The sequence below is a fragment of the Crinia signifera genome, chromosome 11 (genome assembly GCF_055691185.1).
Source record: "Crinia signifera chromosome 11, ASM5569118v1, whole genome shotgun sequence".
Classification (NCBI taxonomy): domain Eukaryota; kingdom Metazoa; phylum Chordata; class Amphibia; order Anura; family Myobatrachidae; genus Crinia; species Crinia signifera.
In genome coordinates this window covers 53,742,175-53,755,097 of record NC_139227.1, presented here as the reverse complement: position 1 = coordinate 53,755,097, position 12,923 = coordinate 53,742,175, and the positions used below count along the sequence as shown (strand labels likewise).

Genomic DNA, 12,923 nt, shown 5'->3' with positions numbered 1-12,923 from the left:
ACTATATACAAATAAAAATCGGGTCTTTACAATGAAAAATCGCATTGCATCGCATGCCTTAAGTAGTGGCATGCAATGAAAAAATCGGGCGCCCAGATAATACCCAAGTACCGACATAACTTGTATGTGGTAATCACTCAAATTCATTATCACTAGTGCTCTGCCCTTGTCTGCTGGACGGAACACTAGTGATCTATCATCTGACAAGGTTTTAAGTGCTAAACGTTCTTGCCTACTGATATTAGCTTTAGCAGGCGGATGATCAGCTACTGCGGCTTTAACTGCAGTCAGTGATATTAGAGAATGTCCTTACCACCTGGACCAATGTTGTACCTGTATATTTATATATGTATATTGTGTATATATATTTTTGTTTGTTTTGTTTTAGTTATGTATGCATTTTTTCTTTGTGTAGCACGATAATGGGTTAATCAGGTTATACATGCTATATGCATTAACATGCTGTTACGGTTACAGGATATGCAATATAGATGTTGCCTGTAACTGATTATTTTTTGTAGATCTGCGTCTGCAGCTCCTGGACGTGGAGGAACACCCCTACCTAATCAGAGCCCTGTATGGACTACTCATGCTGCTGCCACAGAGCAGTGCCTTCCAGCTGTTGTCACACCGGCTGCAGTGTGTACCTAACCCCCAACTCATGAGGGCAGGGTAAGTGTGTGTGTGTGTGTGTCTGTCTGTCTGTGCGCGCGAGGAGGGAGGCAGCGCTATGATAGCAGTACAGGGTAAGTGTGTGTGAGGAGTGAGGTAGTGCTGTGATAGCAGTACAGGGTAAGTGTGTGCGTGGAGGGGAGGTAGTGCTGTGATAGCAGTACAGGGTAAGTATGTACGGGGAGGGGAGGCAAGGCTGTGAAAGTAGTACAGGGTAAGTGTGGCAGGAGGCAGTGCTGTGATTGCTGTACAGGGAGGGAAGGCAGTGCTGTGATTGCTGTACAGGGAGGGAGGTAGTGCTGTGATTTCTGTACAGGGTAAGTGTGTGAAGTAGAGCCAGTGCTGTGATAGCAGTACAGGGTAAGTGTGAGCGGGGAGGGGAGGCAAGGCTGTGATCGCAGTACAGGGTAAGTGAGTGCAGGCGGGGAGGAAGCTCTGTGATAGCAGTACAGGGTAAGTGTTGCGGGAAGGGAGCGCTGTGATAGCAGTACAGGGTAAGTGTGTGTGAGGAGGGAGGCAGTGTTGTTATGGCAGTGCAGGGTAAGTGTGTATGGGGAGGGGAGGCAGTGCTGTGATAGCAGTACAGTGTAAGTGTGTGCGGTGAGGGGAGGCAAGGCTGTGATAGCAGTACAGGGTAAGTGTGTGCGTGGAGGGGAGGCAAGGCTGTGATAGCAGTACAGGGTAAGTGTGTGCGTGGAGGGGAGGCAAGGCTGTGATAGCAGTACAGGGTAAGTGTGTGCGTGGAGGGGAGGCAAGGCTGTGATAGCAGTACAGGGTAAGTGTGTGCGTGGAGGGGAGGCAAGGCTGTGATAGCAGTACAGGGTAAGTGTGTGCGTGGAGGGGAGGCAAGGCTGTGATAGCAGTACAGGGTAAGTGTGTGCGTGGAGGGGAGGCAAGGCTGTGATAGCAGTACAGGGTAAGTGTGTGCGTGGAGGGGAGGCAAGGCTGTGATAGCAGTACAGGGTAAGTGTGTGTGAGGAGGGAGGCAGTGTTATGGCAGTGTGTGTGTGTGTGTGTGTGTGTGTGTGTGTGTGTGTGTGTGTGTGTGTGTGTGTGTGTGTGTGTGTGTGTGTGTGTGTGTGTGTGTGGAGAGGGGAGGCAGCACTGTGTTGGCATGATAATCGTACATACTCGGTCTTACTCTCCACAGGCACACAGAAGTAGCCACTCAGGGCTCAACTAAGGAAGACTCTGTGAGGATAGATTACACAGAGCTACTGCAGCACTTTGAGATAGTCCAGAACAAGCATCTGGAAATCAGACATCAGAGAGCGGGAGATATCGTAGAGAGACGTCTTGGACAATGACCATGCCCTCTTACGCTGAGCACCTGAATCCCTTCCTGCTTCTGTAGAGGATTCCTAGTTATCCATAGCGACCTCTAGTACCTGTGCTCCTGGTCCTCCCTACCAGAGGTCCCATGTAATATGTCTTCCCACCTCATAGATAGCTCCAGACATGCTTGTCACCCAGCGGAATCAACAGGGAAATCAGCATCTCCTGTCCTGGCTGATAGGAAGGGACCAGGGGATATAGGGGCAGATGTATTAAGCTTTAACAAGAGATAAATGCAAGGGTGATAAGGAGAGATAAACGTCCAGCCAATCACCTGCTAACTGCCATGTTACAGGCTGTGTTTGAAAAAAGTCAGTAAGGAGCTGATTGGCTGGACATTTATCTCCCCTTATCACCCTTGCATTTATCTCTTGTTAAGGCTTAATACATCTGCCCCATAATGTGGCCTTACAGTGACATATACCTAGTGACCACACTGCACGTTCTGTGTTATCGGGCCTGGGAATACGCAGGGGTGTGGTCGGTGTCAGAACAGAGGTTATTGCCCCAGCTCCCGTTGGTTGTGTTACCAGCGCTAATCACAAGCGAAGTATATTCAGTGTCCCCCCATAGAGCATCTGTGGGGGTGGGGTGTAAGTATTATGACTTCTGCCCCTCCCAAGACTCAGCCTCGGTCATCCTTAGGGGTGAAGCCTGAGAAATACTAGGCCACATACAGTATGTTATTAAAGAACCCATCATTTGTTACGGAACATCACATGTTCCCTCTCGTTATAGTTGCTTATTTTTTTTCTATTATCTGATTGATTAAACAGTGAGATGGGTCTTGCTGAGTGTGCATCATTTCTGCGTAATCATCTCCAAGTTCTTCTAATGCTGCCTGATCTTTGGTTTTGGTGATGGAAACTTGCGCTAGACTAAGCGGCTCTTATAGTAAATAGTGATGGGTTGATTGAAAGAGCGCTAGAGAGAATAATTAATATGAATTATGGACATTGAAATTAATGGGGAAAAAAAGGATGAGAAAAAATGTGAAAATTGATTATGAAAAAAATGGCTAAGAGTGGTACCTGTAAAAAAAGAGGGCTAGTATAATGTTTACACCCTTTTGGGGACAATGTAGTGGATTGGAAGAAGTCAGTTGAACTCTATCCCTAGCTTACCCTATCCTCCAAGTCTGTTTGCGGCCGTAGATGTTATCAGCACGTGCAGGTTAGATGGTGTTCCTGCGGTTCCGTGCGTTGATCGGCGCTATCTATCTCCTGCTGCAGCGGCAGAGATCTTCCTCTGCTGCAGCCGCTGTGGGTGCTGGCCGGGTCTCCCGATGGTGTAGGAGGTATCTTAGCGCTATGGATGTTTTTAGCGCTACCCGCCGTGTACCGAGCGGGTAGCGCTAAAAACATCCATAGCGCTAAGATACCTCCTACACCATCGGGAGACCCGGCCAGCACCCACAGCGGCTGCAGCAGAGGAAGATCTCTGCCGCTGCAGCAGGAGATAGATAGCGCCGATCAACGCACGGAACAGCAGGAACACCATCTAACCTGCACGTGCTGATAACATCTACGGCCGCAAACAGACTTGGAGGATAGGGTAAGCTAGGGATAGAGTTCAACTGACTTCTTCCAATCCACTACATTGTCCCCAAAAGGGTGTAAACATTATACTAACCCTCTTTTTTTACAGGTACCACTCTTAGCCATTTTTTTCATAATCAATTTTCACATTTTTTCTCATCCTTTTTTTCCCCATTAATTTCAATGTCCATAATTCATATTAATTATTCTCTCTAGCGCTGCCTGATCTTTGTTATACAGATATTTCTGTGCTCTCATTAATCCTTTCTTCAGTGGTGGACACTGGATTCTTGGGGGTAGAAAGGTGCCGTCGAGAGTCACGTCACAGATGTCTGCGATCCACCACTTGGGGCAACTCAGCAGAGCTCACAGGGCAGGAGACAGGGGCAAATAAACTCCTACAACAAACAGGTGTTACCTTAGGGCAATGGAGACCCAACAACGTCTGAGAAATACAGCGCATGGACGTACACAAGAACATGGGGATGACCCACGTCTGCAATGAACTTTGCAATGTACCGGGCAAGTGACCACCCAGTACAGCCGCTCAGCCGAGGTCGTGAATGAAGACACTCGCTGACCTGGTGGAGTGTTTTCTCATGACCATAGAACTGTACACCTGTGCAAGGGGATTTGCAGTGGGCAGCTGGGGCCTGTGCAGGGGTGGGTTGACGGGATGGGCTAAGGGCCTGCGTGGGCGGGGAGAAATGGTCTGGGGCCCGTGTGGGAGGGGAGCAATGGGCTGGGGCTTGCACAGGAGATGAGATAGGGCCCGTAAGACCCTCCAGTAGGCAGGTAAGCAGTGGTTCCCAACCCTGGTCCTCAAGTACCCTCAACAGTGCACATTTTCTAGGTCACCCAGCAGGTGCACAGATTAATCAGGCACATTTTAATAGATCCACAGGTGGAGCTAATTATTTCATTGATTCTGTGTGGAGACCTGTAAAACGTGCACTGTTGGGGGTACTTGAGGACCAGGGTTGAGAACCACTGATTTAGATACTGGTCCCGATATTGACTAAGGCGCATAGCACCCCTTCTTACATCAAGGAGAAGTGCTATACGCGCACATGATGTGCAGTGATAATGCAGCTTCATACATCTGCCTGAGACTTCCGTGGCCATCCGGCATCCTGCACCTCGGGAACGCAGACTGTATTATGTGCTGCTGCTGCTGTTTTTCTATTTACCCATTGAGTGCCAAGGGAATTTGTTAAAATAGGTGTGAAAATTGGCAAGCAAACCGTTTTATAAAACCCTTTGAGTGGAATGTTTGAGGCCTCAAGTATGTTGCAAATTTTCTAAAGGTGGTTTCCCTGACCATCCTGACTTATACGGGTTTAAAAGACAAATACTGTATCCTCAACTTCAGATACCACAATTTGTATATGTACAGGTAAAGAGCTATGCTCAATCTGTATTAACTTCGACTGGGCCAAATGTTATGCTTTGTGCTCTTGATAGACTCTTACACGCACGATTAGATAGTCCCCTTTGAACTTCTTATATATATGACCTCTGCCATAAGTGCATAGCGTTAGACCAACCTACGAAGGTTTTTTTGAAGTGGCAAAATGATTTTCCTGAACTGACCATGAAAACCATGCTGACAGCATACCAGTCATTAAATAAAAGCCTAGTATCTACCTCCTATATGGAGATGCATCAAAAGCTTTTGCATAGATCCTACTTTACCCCAAAACTTAAATTCCTCTCTGGAGGAGCCCCCAATGCTAATTGCTACAAGTGCAGAAGCCCCGACGCGGACCTGGTACACTTTGTGTGGTCCTGTACCATTTTGCGGTCTATCTGGTCTGAATTTTAAATCGAACCTCAATATAGACTTTGCCATTTCCAAATCTTGGGTGTTTTAGGGACGATATTCCTCCTCAGATCATAAACGTTTCTCTCCAGGTACCGTCTACTGCTTGTTAAGCTGGCAGCAACCATTAAAAAAAAAAAACATTGTCAGAATGGATCTCCCCAACCCCCTCTTCAATGACTGGCTTTCCCTAGAATAACTAATCTGTTCATGATGGACTGGACGGAAACCTCCATCCAAAAAGAAAAATTGACAGCTAGGTTCTTTGATACATGGCTGCCATACATCCGCACCCTATCCCTCCCACTGAAAGCTGCCCTTAGGAATTCTTTCTCCGATACCACTTGGTACCTCACAGAATCTTTAAGTAATGACCCTCCATTCTGAAATGTTTGTTGAAGATTGTTGCATGGATGCACTGTTGTGCTCTAATTTATTCTGCTGATCACATATAATGTACCATCAATTATTATTTGATCTCGATCAACCGGATTTATTATTTGTCACACCTGCAATGTAATGTATTTCATTGATTTTTCCTGTCAATAAAAATTATAAAAAAAAACCCTTTGAGTGCCAACGTTGCTGTGAGCGATACTCGATTTTCAAAATATCCGCTAACAATGCCAGTGTTGCTCACAGCGACTGTTTTGGATGCAATATTTAACTAAACCAGTTAATTGACTTGGCTGTATCTGTATTTATTTATACTAAAGGGACAGTTGCTGTGAGCGGTGCTGATATTTTGAGGCTCTCTCACAGCAAAGTTGGCACTAAAGGGGTTAAGCAGCACAGAGCAGACAAATTCCGGTGAGCTCCTGTCTGCGACTCTGCATTAACAATTTTGGGGTTCTGCAGTCGTGGGGCTCTGTGCTCCCCTGTCATCCTGCCCTTCTCATATGAGCACCTCCTCTGACCTGTACGTCAGAGCAGTCGTGGGGCTCTGTGCTCCCCTGTCATCCTGCCCTTCTCATATGAGCACCTCCTCTGACCTGTACGTCAAATGTTGGGGTGTAGCATTCCGTGTCCAGTGATTAGGCCACGTGGGGGTCAAGTGTCCTGTTTCTGTATAGGGCGTAATAGGTGTATAATGGTCTGAGGGTTAGGCCACGTGGGGGGGGGGGGGGTGTAGCATCCTGTTTCTGTATAGGGTGTAATAGGTGTATAATGATCCGGTGGTCAGGCCACTTGGGGGGGTATAGTGTCCTATGTCTGTATAGGGTGTAATAGGTTTATAATGGTCCGGTGGTCAGGCCACGTGGGGGATATAGTGTCCTGTGTCTGTATAGGGTGTATAATGGTCCAGTGGTCAGGCCATGTGGGTGAGTGTAGCGTCCTCTGTCCATATATAGGGTGTAACAGGTCTATAATAATCCAGTGGTCAGGCCATGTGGGGGTGTAGCATCCTCTGTATATAGGGTTTAACAGGTCTATAATGGTCCAGTGGTTAGGCCAAGTGGGTTGTGTAGCGTCCTTTGTCTATATAGGGTGTAATAGGTGTATAATGGGCCGGTGCTTAGGCCACGTGGGGGGGTGTAGCGTCCTCTGTCCGTATATAGGGTGTAATAGGTGTATAATGGTCCAGTGGTCAGGGCAGGGGGTGTAGCGTCCTGTTGCCGTATAGGGTATAATAGATGTATAATGGTCCGTTGGTCAGGCCTCGTGGGAGGTGTAGTGTCCTTGTTCGGTATACATAGTTACATAGTAGGTAAGGCTGAAAAAAGACTTGCGTCCATCTAGTTCAACCTGGTATAGATATCCATTGCTGATTTGGTAGGTTCTGGTATTTTACAGACAAATTATATTTATATTTCTTATTTGTACCCATGGATGTTTTTCTCCAGTAAATGTTTGTCCAACTTTGCCTTGAACGCATTTAATGAGCCAGCCGTTACCACCTCTCTGGGAAGAGAGTTCCAGAGTTTGACTGTTCTGACCGTAAAGAAATTCTTTCTACTAGCTGAATGAAATGTTTTCCTTAATTAAACGTTTACTATTTATGTATTTAAAAAACTTCTTTGGGTTGGTTTTGCTTTCAGTGGCTATGCACTCTTCATATAATATTTTAGCTGCTTTGATTACCCCTTTACAAGTTTTGTTTGATTCTTTGTATTTTGCGAACGCCTCCTCATTCAAGTTATTTTTATAGAATTTAAAGGCTCTGGTTTTATTGTTGATAGCTGACCTTACTTCTTTGTCCAACCATGGTGGCTTTTTTTTGTTGAATTTACCTTTAGTTACTTTAGGAATGTATTCAATAGTTAGTGAATCAAGCACCTTTTTTAGAGTATCCCACATTTCCTCTGCATTTTTTCCCTCCATAACCGTTTTCCACCCAATTCCTGTTAGGGCTTCCCTGAATAATTCAAAGTTCGCTTTTCTGAAGTTTAGTATTTTTGCAGATCCTTTTTGATGTAATTTACTGAAGTTGATTTCCAGTGAAACCATATTGTGATCACTGTTCCCTAATTGTTCAATTACTTATAGGGCAGTGGTTCCCAACCCTGATCCTCAAGTACCCCCAACAGTGCATGTTTTACAGGTCCCCAGACAGAATCACAAGTGCTATACTTAGCTCCACCTGTGGATCTTTTCAAATGTGCCTGAATAATGAGTGCACCTGCCGGGTGACCTGGGAAACGTGCACTGTTGGGGGTACTTGAGGACCAGGGTTGGGAACCACTGGTATAGGGTGTAATAGATGTATAATGGTACGGTGGTCAGGCCATGTGTGGGGTGTAGCGTCTTCTGTCTGTATATAGGGTGTAATTGGTGTAAAATGGTCTGGTGGTCAGGCCACTTGGGGGTGTAGTGTATTGTTCGGTATAGGGTGTAATAGGTGTATAATGGTCCGGTGGTCAGGCCACATGTGGGGGGGGGGTGTAGCATCCTGTGTCCAATATATGATTTAAGAGGTGTATAATGGTCGGGTGGTCAGGCAACGTGTGGGTGTAGCATCCTGTTTCTGTGTAGGGTGTGTAATGGTCCAGTGGTTAGGCCACGTGGGGTGGGTAGCATCCTGTTTCTGTATAGTGTAATAGGTGTATAATGGTCCAGTGATCAGGCCACGTGGATGGTGTAGTGTCATGTGGCCGTATATAGGGTATAATGGTCCGGTAGACAGGCCAAGTGGGTAGGGGGGTGTAGCGTCCTGTGGCCGTATCTATGGTGTAATAGGTGTATAATGGTGAGGTGGTGGGGTCACGTGGGAGGTGTAGTGTCCTTGTTTAGTATAGGGTGTAATAGGTGTATAATGGTCTGGTGGTCAGGTCATGTGGAGGGTGTAGCATCCTGTGGGCGTATAGGGTGTACTGGGTGTATATTGGTCAGGCCACATGTGGTGGGGTGTAGCAAATTGTGTCCGTATATAGGGTGTAATAGGTGTATAATGGTCCGGTGGTCAGGCCACATGGGGGTGTAGCGTCTTCTGTCCGTATATAGGGTGTAATAGGTGTAAAATGGTCCGGTGGTCAGGCCACTTGGGGGGTGTAGTGTCCTTGTTCGGTATTGGGTCTAATAGGTGTATAATGGTCTGGTGGTCAGGTCATGTGGAGGGTGTAGCATCCTGTGGGTGTATAGGGTGTAATAGGTGTATAATGGTCCGGTGGTCAGGCCACGTGGGGGGTGTAGCGTCTTCTGTCCGTATATAGGGTGTAATAGGTGTAAAATGGTCCGGTGATCAGGCCACTTGGGGGGTGTAGTGTTCATGTTCGGTATAGAGTGTAATAGATGTATAATGGTCCGGTGGTCAGGCCATGTGTGGGTGTAGCATTCTGTTTCTGTATAGGGTGTAACAGGTGTATAATGGTCCAGTGATCAGGCACATGGGTGGTGTAGTGTTATGTGGCCGTATATAGGGTATAATAGGTGTATAATGGTCTGGTGGTCAGGCCAAGTGGGGAGGGGGGTGTAGCGTCCTGTGGCTGTATCTATGGTGTAATTGGTGTATAATGGTCCAGTGGTTAGGTCATGTGGGGGTGTGTAGCGTCCTGTGTCTGTATAATATGTAATAGGTGTATAATGATCCAGGGATTAGGCTACGTGGGGGTGTAGTGCCCTGTTTCTGTATAGGGTATAATGTTCTGATGGTCAGGGCACATGGGGGAGTAGCGTCCTGTTTCTGTATAGGGCTTAATAGGTGTATAATGGTCTGGTGGTTAGGCCACGTGGGGGGGGTGTAGCATCCTGTTTCTGTATAGGGTGTAATAGGTGTATAATGGTCCGGTGGTCAGGCCACATGGGGGAGTGTAGCGTCCTGTTTCTGTATATGGCTTAATAGGTGTATAATGGTCTGGTGGTTAGGCCACGTGGGGGTGTAGTATCCTGTTTCTCTATAGGGTGTAATAGGTGTATAATGGTCCGGTCACATGGGGGAGTGTAGCATCCTGTGTCTGTATAGGGCTTAATAGGTGTATAATGGTCTGGTGGTTAGGCCACGTGTGTGTGTGTGGGGGGGGGGGGGGTGTAGCGTTCTGCGTCTGTATAGGGCAGGGTTGGGCAACACTGGCCCTCCAGATGTTAGTGAACTACACATCCCAGGATGCTTTGCATTAGTTTTGCGCCTGTCCCTGCACCTGCCAGATGATACATCCCAGCGGTATTGCAGAGTACCGCAATGCGATGTCGGTCGATGTCACCGCCCCGGCATCGCATTCCAATGATAAATGCGCCGCTAAATTAGGAAAGATGTATAAATAACAATCATGGAGCAGGAAATAGTGAGTATGACCATTGCTGCTTCATAATCATTGAGGGATTATGGCAGATGTTGAATTATTTTGCATCCATCGATAGCACATCATAACAGAATATTTATGTTTACAAGATGTCAGGACATGGAGCATAGCGCCACCCCCTGACACCTGCAAACCCTGCCCTCTTTCTGAATCCACTAACAGCGAGATCTGGACTGAATCCTCTATAATGGGCCACATACAGCGATGTCTGGACTGAGGGCTTTATTCATGCTTAGAGGCAAATTCCTTCTCAAATGGACAGAACCATGTGCACTGCAGGTGGGGCAGATGTAACAGGTGCATATAGAATTAGATTTGGGTGAGTTATTTTGCTTCTGTGCAGGGAAAATACTGACTGCTTTATTTTTACACTGCAATATAGATCTCACTTTGAAGAAAAAGCCCACCCAAATCTAACTCTCTTTGCACATGTTACATCTGCCCCACCTGCATTGCACATGGTTTTGTCCATTTGAGAAGGAATTTGCCTCTAAGAGTGAACTAGAATAAGGCTCTGAATCCACTATAATGGGCCACGTACAGTGATCTCTGGACTGAATTCACTATAATGTGCCATGTACAGCGAAGTTTGGATGCTTCCACTATAATGTGCCACATACTGCGATCTCTGGACTGAGGGCCTTATTCTAGTTCACTCTTTCTGACAAAATCCTTCTTAGATGGACAAAACCATGTGCACTGCAGGGGGGCAGATGTAAAATGTGCAGAGAGAGTTAGATTTGGGTAAGTTATTTTGTTTCTGTGCAGGGTAAATACTGGCTACTTTATTTTTACACTGCAATATCATACCTCCCAACTGTCACGATTACAGCGGGACAGTCCCGATTTTCAGGTCCTGTCCCATTGTCCCGCTGCGTGGGGTGGCAGTTGGGAGACCCCCAATCTAATAGAATAGACGCTGTGCGCATGCGCACAGCGTCTATTCTATTAGATTGGGGGTCTCCGCACAACGTCTATTCTCGTATGAAAATGAGGCAGCGCCTAATTAGCATAAGCTGTGCCCTAATTTGCATACACCCCGCCCCCTTTTCGCTGCGCGAGTGTCACTATTTCATTTCATCGCAAGTTGGGAGGTATGCAATATAGATCTCACTTTGAAGTAAAACCCCACCCAAATCTAATTGTCTTTGCACAAGTAACATCTGCCCCACCTGCAGTGCACATGGTTTTGTCCATCTAAGAAGGATTTTGTCAGAAACAGTGAATCCACGATAGCTGGACTGAATCCACTGATTCCGCTATAATGGTCCAGTGGTTAGGTCATGTGGGGGTGTGTAGCGTCCTGTGTCTGTATAATATGTAATAGGTGTATAATGATCCAGTGATTAGGCCACGTGGGGGTGTAGTGCCCGGTTTCTGTATAGGGTATAATGGTCTGATGGTCAGGGCACATGGGGGGTGTAGCGTCCTGTTTCTGTATAGGGCTTAATAGGTGTATAATGGTCTGGTGGTTAGGCCACGTGGGGGGGTGTAGCATCCTGTTTCTGTATAGGGTGTAATAGGTGTATAATGGTCCGGTCACATGGGGGAGTGTAGCATCCTGTGTCTGTATAGGGCTTAATAGGTGTATAATGGTCTGGTGGTTAGGCCACGTGTGGGGGGGGGGGGTGTACCGTCCTGCGTCTGTATAGGGCAGGGCTGGGCAACACTGGCCCTCCAGATGTTAGTGAAATACACATCCCAGGATGCTTTGCATTAGTTTTGCTATGTGGCCATGCTGAAACTGATGCAAGGCATGCTGGGATGTGTAGTCCATCAACATCTGGAGGGCCGGTGTTGCCCAGCCCTGGTATAGGGTGTAATAGGTGTATAATGATCTGGTGGTTATGACATGTAGGAGGGGGGGGGGGGGGTAGTGTCCTGTTTCTGTATATGGCGTAAATTGTATAATGATCTGGTGGTTAGGCCACGTGGGGGGGCATCCTGTTTCTGTATAGGGCGTAATAGGTGTATAATGGTCCAGTGGTCAGGCCACGTGGGGGGTGTAGTGTCCTGTGGCCGTGTATATAGGGTGTTATCATACTGTCTCATTCTGACAGGGTGTCAGTAATTGTTATGATGGAAATACGTCTGTGGCTGGAAGTGAATGTGAATAATGTGGATCATGTGGAAATCCCGCACTGCGCCCCCTCCCCAGATGTCCAGTCGCTGTATGGCTGTGGGGATAGCAGGGTCAGGGATGAGGAGGGGGGATCTGGTTCCCACGGTCTGAGCGCCATTCTCACGGATGTTTTGTGCAGAGCGTTCCCCCTGGGGAGCTGGGACAGTCATTGTGCAATGTGTAACCCCTTCCTCACTAAACATCTCTGTACATCTGCCAGTAACCCATTCACCACTGACATGCTATGCTAATGAGGAAACTGCTAATTAAAGGCTGCAATGACCTTATTACCTAAATGGCTCATATTTAATTACTGCTGGATGGAACAGCTTCAAAAGCACATGGGGCAGATCTGTCACCCCTGGGGAGGTAGGAACCAGGGCAAGTGCCCGAGGAAGAGGCAAATCCGCTGCATGCTGTAAGGCTAATTGCCCGTCCTGCGGTGAGCACATTGTCGGGCACAGTAATCTCCCCTAGGGGTAAAACTTGGTGCCATAACAACCAATCAGATTGTATCATTGCATGATAGAAAATGGCAGGCATGATCTGATTGGTTGCTCTGGGCAACATCACCTCTTTTAATTTTTAGAAACTTTTGTAAATTTACCCTAAGTCTTCCATAAGGTTAAACATCAGGCTTCCACCATCGCATATGGTGCTGATAACCAACCAATCATATCAGAGGCATCGGGATGAAG

At 47.0% G+C, this 12,923-nt stretch overlaps 1 protein-coding gene across 4 annotated transcripts in view; it reads left to right on the top strand.

Annotated features, from left to right (window-relative positions):
• Positions 1–2,798, top strand: part of VAC14 (VAC14 component of PIKFYVE complex) — a 119,134-nt gene extending 116,336 nt beyond the window's left edge. For all 4 annotated transcript variants that reach the window (XM_083164492.1, XM_083164491.1, XM_083164490.1 and 1 more), the window contains 2 exons: positions 522–672; positions 1,823–2,798. In XM_083164492.1, the coding sequence (XP_083020618.1) occupies positions 522–672; positions 1,823–1,979 (308 nt within the window). In that variant the 3' untranslated portion in view covers positions 1,980–2,798. The remainder of the gene's footprint in view (positions 1–521; positions 673–1,822) is intronic.
• The last annotated feature ends 10,125 nt before the right edge of the window (positions 2,799–12,923 follow it).